The sequence below is a fragment of the Calypte anna genome, chromosome 1 (assembly GCF_003957555.1).
Source record: "Calypte anna isolate BGI_N300 chromosome 1, bCalAnn1_v1.p, whole genome shotgun sequence".
Classification (NCBI taxonomy): Eukaryota; Metazoa; Chordata; class Aves; order Apodiformes; family Trochilidae; genus Calypte; species Calypte anna.
Window position 1 is genome coordinate 184,322,815 of NC_044244.1, and position 19,058 is coordinate 184,341,872.

Genomic DNA, 19,058 nt, shown 5'->3' on the forward strand with positions numbered 1-19,058 from the left:
TTTTTCTTCAGCTCACTTAAAACATCACCAGTGGCTCACCACACCTGTGCTTTGTTATAGAGACTGGTAAAGAAATTTATGAACTACCATGTTACCATTATTAGCTGAATGGGATCTCCAGGCTGTGCCTGGGAAGTTGATCTCAGTCAAACCCTCATAACAATACTCATTATTTCTCACTTGTAAAATGAGAGATCTTCATCCATTTTCAATTATGAGGCAAAGTATTATTATATACTTTTAACACTTAAAACCAGTATTTCTGCAATTCTTAAAGTGATTTCCTTTAAAAAGCTTAAGGTCACTTTATTTTCCAGCAGATTGTGCCAAATATTGGATTCTACATATCCCTTTAACACCAGGTTTCATATCTTGTACTAGAAAGTTTTCTCACTCAGTTGAATAGACCTGTGCAGAAAGTGTACAAACATACCACTGGTTTCTGTATTCATCACACCCCCAATTTCCTACTTCAAGTAAATCCTGTCCTCTGTTCATCACCACTTACTTGTTTACTCTCCTAATAACCAGTAATAATACTGTTAGTCATTTTCAGATCATAGGATGGTCAGCAACTTTTAATCACTACTATAGAATTATTCATGATTTTCATTTGCTTCTGTAAGAAAACCAACTACAAAGACTATATAATGAGGTCTTACTTCTCAGCTAAGTTTACAAACTTCTATCAGTCACATCAGCCTTGATTTAAGAAAGTAGATACAAAGGTGGGCTCGATCAATTAAAAAAAAATGAGGAAGTTTTATTTCTTGGAATTCTTCACAAATGGTTGTCAGAAGAAAGTAGATCTTAGAGCAGTCATCCCAGAAATGGCTAAAGAACTGCTTGCTCACATCACATCTTTATGCCCTTCCTCTACAGACCAGAATTCTTCCAAATGCCACCTCCCCTTCTCTAAGAAACTGCCTTCACATGATGTAACTCCCTTTATTTGTGCAATCAAAAAGAAGAAAAATTCAAACCAAACAAACAAACAAACCAGAAAAGCTCAAACCGATTTACAGAATCATAGAGCTCTTAACTGAAAAAGACCTTTAGAAGACCTTTAGGATTATCAAGTCCAACTGTTAACCTAGCACTGCCAAGTCTACCATTTTGCACCCCTACTTCTAAACTCTCTCAAGCCTTGGGTTCACACCTGGAATACAGCACACCTTCCTTCTCCACTCTGATAGCAGAGCTGTCAATCAGTGGGTTCTCTGCTGTTATGTAGCTACAACTGCCTGACTCTGGCAAAAATGCTTTTTCCTCTCATGGGCTGGATCAATGGGCCAAAGCCAACTGTATGAGGTTCAACAAGGCAAAGCATCAGCCCCTGAATTTGCATCACAACAACCCCAAGCAAAACTCCAGGCTTGAGGCAGAGTGGCTGCAAAACCACATGGCAGAAAAGACCCGGGTGCGTTGGTCAGCACCCAGCTGAATGAGCCAAGAAGGCCAAGAACATCCTGGACTGTATCAGGAATTGTGAGGTCAACAGGAGAAGGTAAGTGATCGTGTCCCTGTACTCAGAATCTGAGACTGCACCTCGAGTACTGGGTGCAGTTCTGGGCCCCTCGCTACAAGAAAGACCTTGAGGTGCTGACGTGTGGCTAAAGAAGGGCAATGAAACCAGTGACGGGTCTGGAGAACACGTCCTGTGGGAGTGGCTGAGTAACTGGGATTGTTCAGTTTCGGAAAGAGGAAACTGAGGGTAGACCTTATTAGCACTCTACAAACACCTGAAAGGAGGCTGCACAAAGGTGGGTGTTGGCCTCTTCTGTGAAGTAACAATAGGAAGAGAGGAAATGGTCTCAAGTTGTGCCAGGGTAGTTTTAAGACTCAATATTAGGAAGAATTTCTTTATGGTAAGAGTAGTCAGGCACTCAAAGAGGCTGACAAGGGAGGTGGTGGAGTCACCATGCCTGGAGGTGTTCAAAAAACATGGGGATTTCATGCTTCAGGCCATGCTCTAGTGGGCATGGTGGGGTTTTTTCTGGGGTTGACAGAAGTCTTTTCCAACCTTGATGATTCTGTGCTATTCGGTCCTTTCTCCCTTCCTTCTTGCTTTGATTTGTGCATTGCATTTTTATTTCTTTGGGATGCAGTCCCTAATGAGGATGTAGACAAGAGGCCAAAAGTGCCAGTAGGCTGTGGAAGCAGGTTCATCACATGCTAGAGCCCCAAGGAGTGATGACAAAGCAAAAAGCACATGAGAGAGAGAGAGAGAGAGAGAGAGAGAGAGAGAGAGAGAAGAAATCCATACAGCTCCCATTTTCAAGAGCTACTGACACCAGGAAAAAAAAAAAGCCCAGAAATTTCTCTACTGTACCTTAAGAAAATAAGTCCACACAAGGACTAAACAATTTGGAAAAAATGGGAGTTACCTTTGTATTTTCTAAATCCTTGAGAGTAGGAGAGATTGAAATTTTGTTAATGTATCAACTTTAAAAGGGCAGTAAAAGTAAATGTTGGCTCAGATACTAGCCAACTAAAAAAGAAAAAACACATTTTACTGAAAGTATTAAACCAGGAGAGAGGGATATATTTTGCCTATTCTTTGGCAAATACAGTGTAGTAAAATAAGTATTTTTAATATTAGTACTACTTTTATTCTTGTTTCAACAACAACTTTCTAAAAATGCAAAACTACAACTATTTTTAACTTTGAGTAACATTGCTGCTACTTATTCAGGAGGAGCAACTACAGCACTTCCCCCTAGAGAGATTGTTATTCCATTACTCATTCAAGTAATAAACTCATGTCAATCTGGGAGTCTGAAAGAGAAGGGAATTACCAAAAAAGACGAGCTATTTGGAAACATATACAAAGCAATTTTTAATCATTCTGTAAGACAAACGGTTTTCTACAAGACCTAAAGATTATATTAAGACTAATTTTCCTAAATGGTGCATATAATGGAAACTAAAATTCTGCAGCCTGAAGAATAGTCTCTTTATTTCTTCCTTATAAAACTAATCTTCCATTTAAAGTTATGTTCCCTGTACTTAAAAAAAATGTATGGGAGTACACAAGCCTGTCTCAGCTTCAAAAAGAGCAATGTGACCTCTAAGCTTTCAGTTTATGCTTTAAAATAATTTTTTATTAGAAGTATTTAAATTTGTAGGCAAAAATAAAAGCCACTATAAAATCCTGGCTTACATTTCTGTATCTTGGTCTCATTTATTTTTTTCAATAAGTATTTTAAGTATCTCTGTGAAAGAAAAGCTTAGCATTCCTATAGTTAACACAAAAGTAGAAATTTGGTTATTAAATAAAGACCAAAATGATCTGTCAACTCCTTAAGCAAAATAATTTCAAAAATAAGGTCAGCTTTGTGCAACTTATCTGGCTGGCCTTACCAATTTTTGTTTCATAATTGCATACAGATTTAAGTTTTATATCAGGTTTCAAGTCATTCACACCATATCCATGTCAACTTTATAAAATTACTCATTTCAGAGCATTTTTATCTTCATTACACTTCTGCAGAAAGGTAAAAGACTTTCTTGTGCAATTCATGTATCATACTCTTACTGTATCAAAAATACTATAGAATATATAATTATATATAATATAGAATTATCAAATATACCCTTCTAATTGTTGTTTTCTGTAAATTTACTTTAGAAGGGCCAACTGAACATTTCTGCCCCCAAACATTGCTCAACTAGGAAAGGATCCACAGGCATCACTGGGATGGAAGAGAAGCATTAGAGTATTACAGCACCAGTTATTCCTTCAGCTTAAGTATTTAATTCTTGTTTGACGACCACAAAGTTACAGCGTATGTACAAAAGACATAGGGAAAGCACACACACAGATGAAAATACATTCAGCAATGAAGAGTTACACAATTACTGAAGAGTAAGGGGCAAACATACATCATTCAGTGTTGCAACCATGAAAACCAGCAAAATTAATTTAAGGGGTGATACTGATAGAGTGATAATTAGTTGTATTGTATACACTTGGCAAGGAACAAAATGCTATGCAGAGCATTGCAAGCACAGATAAGGCAGCATACATTGGAACAGACATTTGTAAATAAAGTCTGGCTTCTTGTCTGGTTTTTGCAGTCCTTTGCTATGCCACTGCTGCATTTTCTTCTCTCTGTCTATCTGCCCCTGGCTCTGCTCAGTGGGTGTCTCTGAGCACCAGTGAGGTGGGATGGAATGGGATGGAACGGGATGGGACGTGTCAGCAGGAGTTCAGCAGAACTGGATGGCCCAATGGCCCATCTCTACCCATTTCTGTTTGCCTCTAGCAAAAGCTGTTACTCACGGGCATCTTGTACTCAGATCAACACGACTCCTATCTTCTGCTAACCAATTGCTTTAGCAGTAATTCTGTGATCAAGTGTTGCAACTGCAAGCAGCACCAGTGACTCCAGGAAATCCAGTGTAGTAAGCTACAACTGCTATATTACAGACAAAAAAGGTGTCCTGAAGCAATTAGGGGCACAAAAACACAAAGGCAATGAATGCATATTTATAGGCTTCTAGACAAGATATTTATCCATAAAGGTCTACATACACAAGTAATAAAATTACTTTGTTAATCTGTAAATCTTAAATGCTGCTTATAAATATTTAAAGGATGGGTGTCAGGAGGATAGGGTTAGTTTATTTTCAGTTGTGCTCAGTGAAAGGGCAAGAGGCATGAACTTGAACATATGAAGTTCCAACTAAACATGAGGAAGAACTTTACTTGAGAGAAGCAGAGCACTGGAAGAGGCTGCCCAGAGAGGTGGTAGAGTCTCCCATCTTTGGAGACATTAAGAACTGGGTGCTATCCTGTGCAACCCTCTCTAGGTCCATCTGGTCTGGCATGGGGGCTGGACTAGATGACCTCCAGAGGTTCCCCCCAAACCCTGATATTCTGTGATTCCGTGAGTCAGAGCTTCTCAATTTTCCTTTTAGTCATGTAATCTAAGTATCTTTCCTTTTCTGTAACTTCTAGCTACTGATGCTTAGCATCTCTCACTTAAATCAAGTGTGAAACTCAAATTCTAAAGCTCTTGTCACATAAACTAAAACAAAATTTCAGTATGATCTATGTTTTTCAAAAAGAAATGAAGTATTGATTATTCCAGTACCAAAGAGCACTTAATGCACTTAGTTCCCAAGATAGATGAACAACAGCAATGGTACTTTTGGAGTAGAAGTTGCTGAATTTTGCATTTTGTGTATTTTGACTGACAGCCCACATACCCTTCCACCCAAACTCAAGTCACACAGGAGTCCCTTTTCAATAACACTTGCCCACTGATGTCCAATCATGTTTGCATTTTCTTTAGGTATCTTCTAAAGCTGTACCTCGTGTACTGCTCACAAAAAATGTCAAAGACTTAAATAGGTCAAGGAACATCTCCATGACTTCTACAGGACAACTCCAACCTGAAATTCCCAATACTTTGCAAAACTTTCTGCTTATTTAACAGTGTTCCGAAGAAGAGTTTGTTATTCAGAGCTGAGGAAGATGTGCTTCTTGATCAATTTATCAATGAGAGTCACAACCCAGAGGCAATTCAAAAGTGACTTTTTACTGGTAGTTAGAGGTGGCCTAAGACTTCATATTCTTACTCCTCCTTTCAATAGGAAATAGCATTTGTATGGTCATATACTAAGACAAGTCAGAAAACCAACCTAGCTGAAAGGTTTTCCTGATAGATCAGATGTCTGATCTCTTTTATAGTGTAGCCATGCCACAATGTTTTTTCATCACCTAGTAGCTGAAGTAGTATTAGACATTGAGTTTAATGTCTTAAAATGCTGCAGTTCAGTTTGCCAGAGCATATCTACCAGACCTCTAGAGCCAGAAGTCATTTTATTAAGAAGCAAATATTTTGCTTTAAAAATACTACAAAACTCCCCAGCTGCAGCCTTCAGTCCCATCTTAGGATGGTTCCAGACAGCTGTTAAAGTCTTCTCCTGAACTGTTTTCTAAGGTCATGGCAATGCAAAGGTGTCCTACCTTACCTGTAAGTCTCAGTTAACTCTAACAGAGTTAAAACTGATGTGGAGTAAATGAGAGGTACTTGACAGGTGATCTGATCTAATGTTTAGCAACCTAAAATACAAGTACTTTCCTAGAAACAGATGCCTATTTTAATCAAGAAAATAGCCTAAGGTTTGATATTATATGCTGAATTTACTTCCACAGACTAAAGAAGTCAGTTCATTAATTACAAACATTTTTTAAAGGTAATCCAGTGAGTAACAACAGTTTGTTACCTATCAAAGTGAAGTACTCCTGCATTAAAGGATCAACAGTTCAATGAAAACTGATATAAATGCATATAAAATTATGTTTGTGTACTTGGAATCTTCAAGTTACTTTTCATATTGTACATGCTGCTCAGCTCCCTTATCTGCCTGACAGTTTTCCTGTGACATTTTTAATTCACTTTGAAGAGTAAGAAATAAGTAACAACTTCTGTTCGTTGAGCAAAAGAAACATCTAACAGAAAACTTAAAACCATCAGAGACAAAGCAAAACTTAGTACTATTTGTGAGAGCTATGAAGTGAGTAAAGCACAACAAAAGGAGTGATGATATTTACTTCAAATAAAATGAGAAGTTTTAGGTATTATGTGTAATTAAAAAGGCTCAGTCAGAAGCAATTTTTTTAAATGGGAAACAACTTTGTTGGAAAGGCTCTTCCCTGTGTGTTAGCTCCCCCTCCTCCGAACTTTTCATACAATGTCACCTCATCTTTGACTAAGACATATCACCATTTTCTCTATCAAATCTCAAACAATAAGGCAAATTAAAAGCAAGGAACACAAATTTGCTATAAAGGACATTTTATTTTCCTTTCTGCATCTTGTAAGTGTAATTTTCAAAAGTGCTTCTGTACACCAGTAGTTATATCCTCACTGGTAAAAAATCCATGTTCAAGGACCAAACAGATGGTTTCACTACCTTATCTTTGTTGAAAACAACCAAAATCAACATCCCCCAACACGAATACCCTTGGTGCAAGCAAAACAAGTCACTGATCTTGTTAATCTAGCTCAGCTTCAGCACATGTAGGAACAGGAAAAGAGATTCAGCAGACAACACTTTGGTATTCACTAAAAAACTAGTGAATTTCCACTAAGATCTGAACACAAGTATATCCTGTTAAAGACATTACAGGGGAGGAAAAAAACCAACAACCCCAAGTTCTCAGTAAAACTTTCAGATTAATTAACATAATGGAAGATATGCACAGAATTCAAGATTGTACTGCTTTTTAACAACATCTTCCTTACTTTCTAGAAAACATCACAAATCTGTCAGTAACACAGCTCTGCATTGGTATAAATGCAAACTGACTGAAAAAAATCTTACTGAGAACCAGTAATAGTGTCCTAGGAAGCTAATGCTTCTCTGGAACACTTGAAGTCATCTTGACTAAGTGGATGAAAGGTGTGAAACACCAGCTGAAACGAACTTTTTAAAAAAGGAATCATAGGAAACTAAAATAACATTTCCAACCCTGTGATTATATTTTACAGAAAGAGAGCAAATATGGAAAAACCATGAAACAAACCCAAGTGATTCCACAAACAGTGACAGACTGCCCATGTTTCTTTGCAGATTCTTCACTGAGTAAGGGAGAGTCCAGAATATCACTCAAAAGTTGGTAAGAAATAAGTTTGGGGAAACAGGACTGAGAACATGAGCAGGATACAAGCTGCAGGTACAGAATAAGCAGCATATGCAGAGGAACCTTCCATGTATACAGCTGCACGGTATGCTGATCTTATGAGCAAATACCCAGTATAAGCAGCAAACAAGTAATAAATCTTCCAGTCTTAGCACAGGAAAGTAGTCTGCACAACATCCAAGAATTATGTCATCAGTACTTCAATATTACTTGCCTCTCTTTCCATTTGACTAGAAGTCCAGAAACCTGTTACCTAACACGTAGCCAATGTTATGATGTACACAAAAGCTGACTGACATCTACTTCAGCTACTGTTAACAACCAGATGTTAACTACACAAAAATGGAAGGAGAGCTACTGGGCATAGAGAGAAAACCAAGTCTCTCAGCTCCTTGAGAAAAACATCTTTAAGGTATTTATATATAATTAATGAGAATGAGCATTATGTAACTGGACAGATGCTTGGTATTTTCAAATTGCTGGGATGCATGAACAGCTCTTGTTTATACACAATAAATACGGAACTTAAAACTTTTGCTCCAAATTCCTGCACATTTTTGGAACTATAATATAATACATCTTCATTCAAACAACAAGAGTCCTTTACAGTACTTGCTACAAAAGAACAACAATTGCTAAATCTTTTCAGGAGGCATTTAAGTGCTGAGGCCTCCGTACACAACACTCTGAATGTTACTGTCACTACAGGATACTGCAGGATCATGGCAGAGGGATAAAAACTATCAAGAACATGATGTCCACCCAGTACCAAAAAAACCCTGACCAAAGATATTAATACTACCATGGCACTGTATTCAAGTTATGTGGACAAAAGATGTCAAGAAGGAAGAGGATGTTTGGCTGAATGCAGGATGTTGGACTAGATGACCTCCACCAGTCCCTACCAATCCATTTGACTGTGTGAATAAGAAAGCTGAGAGATCCAACTAAAAAAAGTAAAGGAAAACTTATCAAGGCTTCTTTTATCCAAATATAAAAGATATTTAATTAGAGACAAGTGTCAAGAATGCTGGTGTCATATAACTTCTTAACAGAGGACCATGACAATCCCTCATCAAAAATCGTCTTCCCAGAACTAAGAGCACTGAATATATGACAATTTTCAGTATTCCTTCATAGAACATCTAAAATTTCACAAGAGAAGCTATGATTCTTCTCCCATGCACAGCTTTGTCATCATAAAAGCAGATAATCTCTCTAAACCTCATTAATTTTACTCACAAAGGACAGAAAATCTGTCATAAAGAAACAGTCGACCTATGAAATGTTTGTTCTTTCTAAAGACTTTTCACAGATGAGGTTTTATGAGGATGACTGTCATTAGATAGAATGTACCACTGGGATTTCAACAATAACATCATTGGAGAACACAAACAACATTTGCCTCTATAGTACAAACTCTCAAGAAGCACTTAAGAGAGTACTTTCTAGAACCTATTATATAAGCACCTTCTTCCACATGTGGCTGCTCCCTACATTATTGTAAAGACACATGAAGACACACAAAAATACATTTAGATGATATAACAGGAACAATTTGCCATTACAGAACTTTTAGGTTGACACGATTGCCTACTTTAAATGATGAAAATGGTAATTTAAACACAGTTTGACTCATTAGCAAGTGCAGACTAATAAAACTGATCCCAAACAGGTGAGTACATAAGTGAGACTGGCATGAAAAAGCCAGTTAAATGTACTTGAAATCCTGATTTTGAAATCCTTTTATCAGTTCCCATCCCAAGGAAAGTGACTGCTATCTGTATATGTAATGAATTATCAGCAAGGTGTCTTTGAGGTTTTGCAGCTTTTTAGTGTTTTAAGACAAAATTTCAAGAAGTTCCAAAAATCTGATCTAAGTAGGAAGCTTACACAAAATTCTCCATGTGCTGGGTATTTCTGAGTGGGCAACAGGAAGAAGTTACTGTGGAAGAGCAAACAATTGTATGACAGGGCTTCAGGCATACAAGAAACACAGACTTCACTTCTGGCATTCAATAAGAAAAACATCCCTTCTGAATGACCTAATTGTGGAAGAAAATAAAGTGTTTCCAAATGGTGAGGACGAGTATGCTTCTGTTTATTCCCTTGTATACCAGCAATTCTTAAATAATTTCTTTCTACTTCTTCATAATAGGCTCTAAGATTGATTATTGAGATAGTTAAGTGGTTAATGCTTTGTAACTGAATCAAATTACTATATCTCAATTAAGAATTTTCCAGATTTAAGTTGCACTGATATTGCCAAACAAGAAGGTATTTTTTCAGGGTGTGAGTACTGTTTCTAAGGTCTGAGGTTTCTGTTTTGAATATGACCTCAGGAGAACTGGTAACGTACAAATTTTGTGGTACTCTTCAGAATGCAGTACTACATGAGTACTCACAGCTTCCAAACACAGGATTCTTCCTTTTCTGTTTTTTCTTGCATAGTGTGTAGAACGTTTTTCTTAGAAAAACATAGCACAATAGGAGCCAACCTAAATATTGTCGTAAGAACTAGCAGGTTAATACTGTTAGTAACAGCAAGCAAGAAGCTCTCTGAATATATCCATAAATACACCCTTTCAGAGACCCATTCCAAACTCAGCTTCTTAAAAGCCTATGCTATGTCTCTCATATTTTGACCAATTTTCTTTCAGTCTCAACTTGGGAGACTTTTCAGAACTGTTTCCTATACGGAAAATGTATCTGTGCAGGAGCCTTTCACATGTCACAATGGAATAATCACATATTAAATCCCGACTGCAATTATTTTTCATTCTTATCTATTAAATAACTTTGTTACTCTGTACATGTTTAAAAATCATAAAAATTTCAAGTGACTTTTTATTAACTGATTACAGATACCCTTCTCTAAGCTCAGACCTGTTTGAACAAACTGATAAGAACATTCATATGAACAGTACTTGAAAGTCACAAACTGCTACCTTAGATATAATGGCATCAGGACTGGAACAGCAGTATTCTCAAGAATCCTTAACAAGGTGGCTGTTTTCAGTGCAGAAAAATGTGCAATGAATTCCTCATTTGCTTTTAAACATTGATACTAAGTTGTGGTAATGCAGCACTCTTAAAAACAACATTAGGGTAGTGACTAGAGAAGTGGTCAAAAATGTATACGGTCAGGGTTGGTTTGGGTTTTTTTGTTGTTGGTTTGGTTTGGTTTTATTTTTCAGAATGCCTTTATGTAGCAAAAAGTTCCTCTGCTAGCCTAATGTAAGGTTTTCACTTATGCTAAAACATCAGTTAAGAGCCTACCTGATGTTTTGGAGAATTTGCTGTGCTGGGATTGATATTCCGCAATGCCTAAGAGTAAAAATAAGATGGATAAAAATTACTTTAGCTGCATGGTTTGCCTATGCAGGCTGTCTTATAAACACCATCTTGTAGTACCAGGCTTCCAAGACAGGCCAGATGAGACAGGATAAGGAAGTTAAGAAACTATGAAAAACCACGACACAATGAAACAAAACTCAGATTTACCAAGGATGCATATTTGACAGATAAGCTTAATGACCAGGGAGGAGGGAACTGGCTGTCACCTGGGCCAAAGTTAGTCAGGTTCTCAATGAAAACTGAGGCAAGAAGACAATTAGAATGCCTACCTAGAAGCATGCTAGCACAGGGTAAAATGATGGTAAATTAATAGCAAAGCAAGAACAGCAGAAGCCCAGGTGCTTAAGCGGAGAGAAAGTCCTGATGCCACCTTTGCAATGAATTCTTACCTAAAGTACTATAAAAAGTAATGGCTATAAAGATAACCCATCTTACACCAAGAGATGCTGAAGATTCCTACAAAACAGGTCTTGACTACAAGGGATAACAAAGGAGTGTCAGATTCCAGGACAGACTACTGCAGGTGATGAAGAAAGAGAAAAGCTGTCTTTGAAGACATTAAGGCATTATCCTCTCCTGATACAAGGCCCATCACCCAAAGTGAAAAGGGAACAGGGTAAGATTTTAGAAGGCTTTCCTCAAAGAAATAATTAGTGCTTTCTCTGGTAGTGCCAAAAACCCAAGTAATATCTTAAGTATCTAGCACAGATGGTAGTAACTCTTAAACCATTCAAGATGGAAAAAAAATATCAAAGCAGAAGTCAAAAGAAAGTCAAGCCCAAATTCCAAGTCCAGAGATTCCAATGTCCAGTCCCTAGACTGTTAGCATTTGCTACAGCTATATTCATAGAGTAGAAAAATACCGAGTGGAAGAGCTTGCAGCCTAATTACAAAGTTTGAAATTCTTCAGCATAAGAGAACCACAGGTTCAAAACGCAGCACACATGATTCAGTTGTTCCCTGCTCCACTCCATAGTTTAACAAGTAAGACATTAGCAATACGGTGTCTCTTCAGTGAATCTTACATAATTTTTAAATACTTGGAGATCCTGCAGACTGTGACAGTTCTAAAAGTGAAGGACTTTCCTCCTTTTAAAAGGGAGAGCTAAAGCAGCTGTGAGAACCAACTTCTTGTCTTTTTGCATGACTCAAAACTCAACATGAAATATATTCTCAAGTGCAATATCCAGTCATGATCAATGATGCATGACATCATCCTAATAGTAAAGAAGCCTGTTCTTGGAGGCTTCTGAGGGAAGGAAATCAAAATCCTGCATTCTGATAAGTCAGATGCTTCCACTAATAAGCTATCAGTAACAGAATTCAGACCTTTTTAGATCTCAAAGATTTCTGTACAGTCTTTAAGACTCACTGAAACAACAACTTAGCCAAAACAGAGCAAACCAAAACATACAAAAGAAATAGTGGAAGTAGGTGTCTAACCTGTGGCCTCACCTGCCGAAGCAGTTCTTGATGCTTCAGTCTCAGTCTTTCTTTCTCCATCTGTAGCTGCTGAAGTCTCATCTGCTGCTGCTGATTGGAGCTACTCCCACCCATCACACCACCCTGGGGACTCTGAGGAGCCAGAGGTGGTGGCTGCTTCACTGGAGCACTTTGGCTGATTCGCTGATTCATGGCTATGGAACCAAAACAATAAAAATTTATAAAGGAAATTCAGACAAATACATGCAAGGGAAGTATTATCCTTAGAAGACACATATTAAAACACTTCATAAAATTACAAGACACGACAGTAAAAAACCATACAGCTACACTTGATATTCAGTGTGAAATCTACATTCATGTGTTAGTCCTGTGAAATCAATGCAACAATTGACTCCTGTTTAATAGCATATACAAGTTCTAAAAGCTTCTGAAAACAGCTAAACGTGTTGCTGAAAAATTCAGAAGTGGGAGTAAAATATTTCAAGTTTAAAAATTTAAGACACAAATAATACAAAACTATTTTTCTTATTCATGTGAAATCTTGGAATCATTGAACTTGACACCACACAGAATGACAAAACATAATCTCACTTATATCAAACCACATTTCATTAAAGGTTACTATTATTCTCCATAGTCATGCAGCAATCATTCACATCCTTGTCACATCAAGTTTTGAGTGCTCCAGACTCCCATTTCAGGCTTCTCAGAATGCAAAATTAGGGCTGGTACAGTCATGGCAGATAATGCAGAAAAAAATAGTGCCATCAACATAGGAAACATTTTAGTGCTTTGTTTTATTTTACCCCACAGAAGTATGTGATGCATGTTTTCTGGGATATGGAGGAAAAGTGTCAACTTGTATGCCTTAACGCACAATGAGAACTCATCTTCACCTTCCCCATAAAAGCAAGACCTAAGACAATTTCATTTTATAAAATAATGCACGATGGATATGCATTTACTTTGACAAACCTGACTTTTCCCTGACATTAGATCAGCATGGTTAAAGTCAACAGAGGCACTCTAGAGAGGGCTGGGAAAGGCTGAATGTATTGCAAAGACACTATCTGTATGGTCTTTCAGTTTTTAAATCAGCTCTCTACCTTGCTGCCTGCAACAGACTGAATCTGTTAATATTCAAAATATGCTGGAGAATGCATTTGCCAAAGCAATGTTGGGAGAGTGGTAGGGCTATTTTTTTTTCCTGGGAATGAGGATTATAGTTTGTGGGAACTAAGAGCAAAAAGGGAGTGAGCTTCTTTTAGGATGGGAAGCTGATGTGGTACAAAGACAACCATCCATTGTATCAATTTGAATTAATACATCAATTTTCATCATACATAGAGGATGCCTGGAACACTAACACTACTATCATAAGAAAGAATTATCTCATAAAGAATCTGTATCATCTTTTCTTTGAAAAGCTCTTCAGTCCCTGCTGTCTTTTGTATGTTGATCATAAAGTACAGTAGTGCTTTCCTTCTTCTCCAAGAAAGCCTAAATACATGTATCTCATAACAGCAGTAAAAATGGCTATTGCTTCACAGCCTTGCTTCCTTTTCCCCTTGCCACAGCTCATCTTTCTGTTGAGGTAACATATATAAAATAAAATAAAAAATAATAATTAAAAAAAATAATAATTAAAAAAAGTCATCTGCTCACTGGAGTAAGACAAGAAAACAAAAAAGTCAGACTCAACTTTCTAGTCTACCCTTTCAAATATTCTGTAGGTCCAGCATGGAGTCCACTATCTAATGGTCAGGGGAGTCACATTTTCATAAGTCATGTCTAAATAAAATTGTGTCAAACAGCTTGGAGTAATTTGAAATAATTTGTTATGTAGTTACTCATGAGAGAGCTCCATACATATAATCACAAATAAGATAACTTCCTGCAAAGGGAAGTGAACAGGTGAAGTAGGAATAGAAACTGAATCCCAATCCCAAGTAGAAACAACTGAGAGAACAGAAAGGACTGGAGGTTCAACTCCAACCTGCAAGTCCCATCCTGTCCCTGACGGGAAAAGTAGTGGGAAGATGACATCACTGTGGATTAAAGCTTAAAATCAAGTAGTTATCTTACAAGACATCCAGCACCACCTCACCATCAAAACTTATCTTCAGGAAGAAGGTGGTCAGGATGAGCCAATAAACCAGCTTTGCAATGTGAGCTGTGGCCCCCAAGCCAGCAACAGGCAGAAACAGGACAGCTTATTCCTCTGCTGAACAGACACAGAAGGTTCATACACCCCAAAATACCAGAAACTGTTAATCACAAGTTTCAACAATACCAACAGCTGTCCTGCAAGGGTGTAATTACAAGCTCCAGGACCTCCACTGGACAATCTCTGCTGAAAGACTTGACAGCATTTAGACTACCTAGATTTACCAAAGTAGTGGAAGCTAAAGAGAGAAATGTAAAAAAAGAAAAGCAGCCCACCTGGCAGCTCAAGACAAGCTGGACATAGCACTACTGGAGAAGGAAATACATATCTCTTCCTTTTTTTCTTTTTACCCAGAATCCTATCAAGTCTGGAACTAGGATCATGCCTTTTTGTATCTTACTCTCTTTCACCTTAAAAGCCAACAAGGAAGAGGTTAGTAGGGGACAACAGAAAAGAACAGCCTTCCCCTGCTGTTAGCTAATTCTGCAACTCAAGCAGAAGGCTGTGCTACCCTTCAGAAGCTCCAGGATTCAAACCCTGTTATTAAATAGGATTGAAGGTCAATTACAGTGAAAAGTAACGAGGGACAAAGGTTAGAAAATTACAGTCACATGAAAGAAGGAAATTTAAGCTAACAGCAAACTACCTAGCTTGTAAAAACTAAATACCCAAAGCTGAAGATTGTCCATTCTCTTTAGGTTAAAAAGGCCACCTTTGTGGTCTAGTCTCCAATTATATAATCATGGTTTCCGAGTCCCTGCCTCCTGTGTTCACAGCCAAGTCACGCTACAGATGACATCAAAGTTTAACAGTTCCTAACCATAGTTAAACACTTAAGTGCAATATCACTAACATCACTTCAACATTTTATGGATATGTTTTTCCTGCATGCCCCATACAAATAATACTTCCCTTTTCTAGGTTTCTCTTCCACTAAAATGCAGCTTTGGAAATAATCTCCCTCCCACACCTGTATCTTTGTATTTATATACCTGTATCTTTCTGACAGCTGCTTTTATTATCCTTGCCTCTCTCTGATCACAGATGGCTTCTCATCCACCAACTTAGCAATTAAAACTGTAGGAAACCCCATTAGGTTTGTCTGGTATCTTTCATTTTATTCCATCATCCCACGTGCCCAATATGCCTTGTAATGTATATTTTGAAAGCAATGTTTCTAACCTTAGGTGTATCTGAATCAGAAGTATCATAAGATATTGAGGCTTCTTTGTATATTTAATATTAATTAATAAACACTGGAGGAAAAGTTAATTCTGATCTAATAACTGTTCAGAAACTGAATTTAAAAATCTAATTTCTGAAATCTCGTTCAGGAATATCTTAAAAGGCTTTTTCTAATAATTTTTAATATTTGAAGCATAAATGTGCAAAAGACTTCCAACTGACAAGATTTTAAATTGTCCTTAAAACAGACCAGGGAGATATTTTTTCATGTAAGAAAACTACTTTTAAATGATAAATTAAACTAAATGTTTAGACATTAAAAGACATTGCTAACTGAATTTTACCAACTTAATATATCCAAGTGAAGAACTAGCGGATAAATTATGATTTTCAGAATTATTTTCAGTCATCTTGACTGACTACATAGTATGCTATCTTCAAGGGAAAAAACAAATTTTGTATAATTTTCAGCACGATGTTTAATAAGAAGAGGAAAACCACTTGTTTTAAGTGATAGGGGAAAAAAAGTTTTTAGATGTTTTTGTGTTGTTAAGGTGCTTTTTTTTTTTTAGTTCACAATTTGTTCTTGGTTGTTTTTTTGAAGTTCTCAATTGTCCATTACTTACAGAGGATGTGACTGCAGAAATCTGCACTCAAAATAATGTTTATCAATGTGAGATCTCAGATTTCATTTTCACACCTCACGGGTTTTGTGATGATCCTGACTCACACAGTTCTTTTTAAGTACTTTGAATTCAAAGAGAAAACTTCATTTATCTATGAGTTAGGGCTTAGCAGTTTTCTGATGCATCCTGTTCCTTACCTTCCATGGCTGTGGGGAGCACAAGGAAGGGGCTCTGCACCCACACAGTGGAGGCTGCAAAGACCTCACAGGCAGAGAAGGAACAAACAACTCTTTGTTTCTAGAAGAGGGGGATTTGAGGGAGAAGGAGGAGGGGCAGACACGAAAAAACACGGGCAACTTGCAACAACAAAAAAGATCTTGTCGTCCTATAATATAGTTTAGCTTCACAATATGCAAAATACAGTCAATTTTAAGAGCTGCAATCTGCTTTGGAGAACAGAGAATTAGTGGTTTTCGAATGTTACACATTAAATGTTCTACTGTCCAAACTCAACAGCAAAATGCCAGTTCTGTACTGCAGAAGATAATACTTGACACTTACTGAAAAAAGTCTGCTGTCTACATCCTTAATTTTCAAAAAATGGGGAGGGAAAAGGAAAAAATGAGGGGAAAAAAATCCCAAACATAAAACAAACAAAGGAGAGAGACACAATTACCAGCCATTTGAGCTAGAGACAAAAGGCCACCCGATTGTTAACAACTCAAACATAAAAGGCTAATTCTCTCCCAAGATCCCATGCCATTTTAAATTACACATCCCAGGGCACTAACAGTTTGCAGTAACACAGATTCTTTCTCCTAGGCAGAATTAAACGCAAAGATTGGTGTAGAGCATCCTTAATAATTACTAGACACATCTAAACACTTGATATGTTTTCTTTTGTATTTATCCTTTAAAACTAAAACTAATTTTAATTGAAAATTCTAAGACTAACAAAGTTTTTAAATTTAAGGATTTATTTGACCAAACAACAACAAAACCAGAATCTGAACATACTATACCTTACTGTTCTTAATAATTACAATCAATGTTTTCATTGAGGTAAAAAGAGTACTTGTCCCCTTCAGCTTCATTTGGAAACTTGACAGTTTTGTGCATAATTTCTGGCTATGGCCAGGTTTTTGAATGGTGCTAGTTTGCAGCACTGCAACAAAGGCAAATATCCTCTTTGATTAAACTGAAAAGAGCTGTGAAGAAAAAAAAAATTACCAGCAGGATTTGAAAGAATGAGTCTCGGAAGTAATAAAAACTTGCTCCAAGTGGCTTTTTTTAGAGAGACTTGGGTCAACAATTTGTTTAATCAAGATACAAGTCATGTTTCTGGATTGCATTCTTTGTAATGTGCTGCTGTATTACTTTAAGGAAATCCCAGTTGAAGTTTTGTAATGCTGCTGTTATAGAACATCTTAAAAATTAACATGACTGAATATTGCATTGTTTTCAGTCTCTGATTAATCCTGAAGCTTAGAGTGAAGGGGAAACCTGAGTGAGAATGTTTCCCAGGCTCATTTTGCTGTCTTAAGCACACAAACACATCTTAGTGTCACTGTTGAGTAAAAAGGAATATTCACACACTCCTGAGCTGAACTCCTAGTTAAAATAAGATATATCCGATGAAAATACAATGAAATTACAGAAGGGTGTCTAAACTACGGATTAATTCCTCTGCATTTATCACTTACTTTTATGCAAATGAAAATTTTATTTTTCTTTTTGTTCTTCTGCCATTAAATGAACCTGATTACAACAATGTAAAGAATTCTTTATTTATTTGATAAAGCTGACATTGTTTTTAAAAATCTTTCTGCATCCAAGCAACACAGAGGTACAACAGGTGGACTCACTGACCACCAAGAGTCCATAGCACCTATAGCCTCTAAACACTTTGGAAACTAAACTGGAGTGAAACTATTGCAGTTGTTCATGGATTTAATGTACAGCAGTATTTACAAAGCACTTGAACTCAGTGTATGCCAGTTTCAGAAGAACTGAAATAATATGGACAGCCAGAAACCAAATATATATGAAATTCAGCATTAAAGAGCTGTAAGAAACTTCTGCTCAGTGCAGGCGTATAAACCAAAATATTTCCCGTTCTTTAAAAAGGAACCCATTTGAATTTTTAAAGTCAAAACAATTTTTAAATATTTGAATTTATTTTTAAATCTTCATACAGATTCAAACCAACAGTTTAAGCATTAGTACTATACATAGGGAACACTGCATAGGACAGATTATGAGAAGAAACCTCCACTAATGTAATCTCAGTTTAATGTGTATGAAACACCGAAGATTGCAGGAATTGTAGGTTCTTGAGCATTTAGGACTCTAAGTTTAATCAGAGTTTACATAGGGACAATAGCTGCAAACAACTTCACTGCTTAATCACCACACCTAACAAGCCAAAACTGCTGTGTAATTATAATTTCTTATAAAATAACTTCTTTTTAACATGCAAGTTTCCTTCCACTTTATTTTAGGGGAAAAAACCCTGCGTACATTCATGTGCACACCTGCGTGCTTTTTAATGCATCATAAACCCATTAGAAATTATTAAACAGAAATTACAAAATACAGTAAAACCTACTGTAATAATAAT

General features: G+C 36.9%; 1 protein-coding gene across 8 annotated transcripts in view; it reads right to left on the minus strand.

Moving 5' to 3' along the window:
• The window catches only part of YAP1 (Yes associated protein 1), an 89,950-nt gene that overhangs the window by 10,830 nt on the left and 60,062 nt on the right, over positions 1-19,058 (minus strand). For 2 of the 8 annotated variants that reach the window (XM_030454950.1, XM_030454912.1), the window contains 2 exons: positions 12,470-12,651; positions 10,937-10,984 (listed from right to left, as the gene is read on the minus strand). In XM_030454950.1, the coding sequence (XP_030310810.1) occupies positions 10,937-10,984; positions 12,470-12,651 (230 nt within the window). Of the gene's footprint in view, positions 1-10,936; positions 10,985-12,457; positions 12,652-19,058 lie in introns of all 8 variants that reach the window. The other 6 variants (XM_030454941.1, XM_030454902.1, XM_030454959.1 and 3 more) reach the window with 3 other exon arrangements.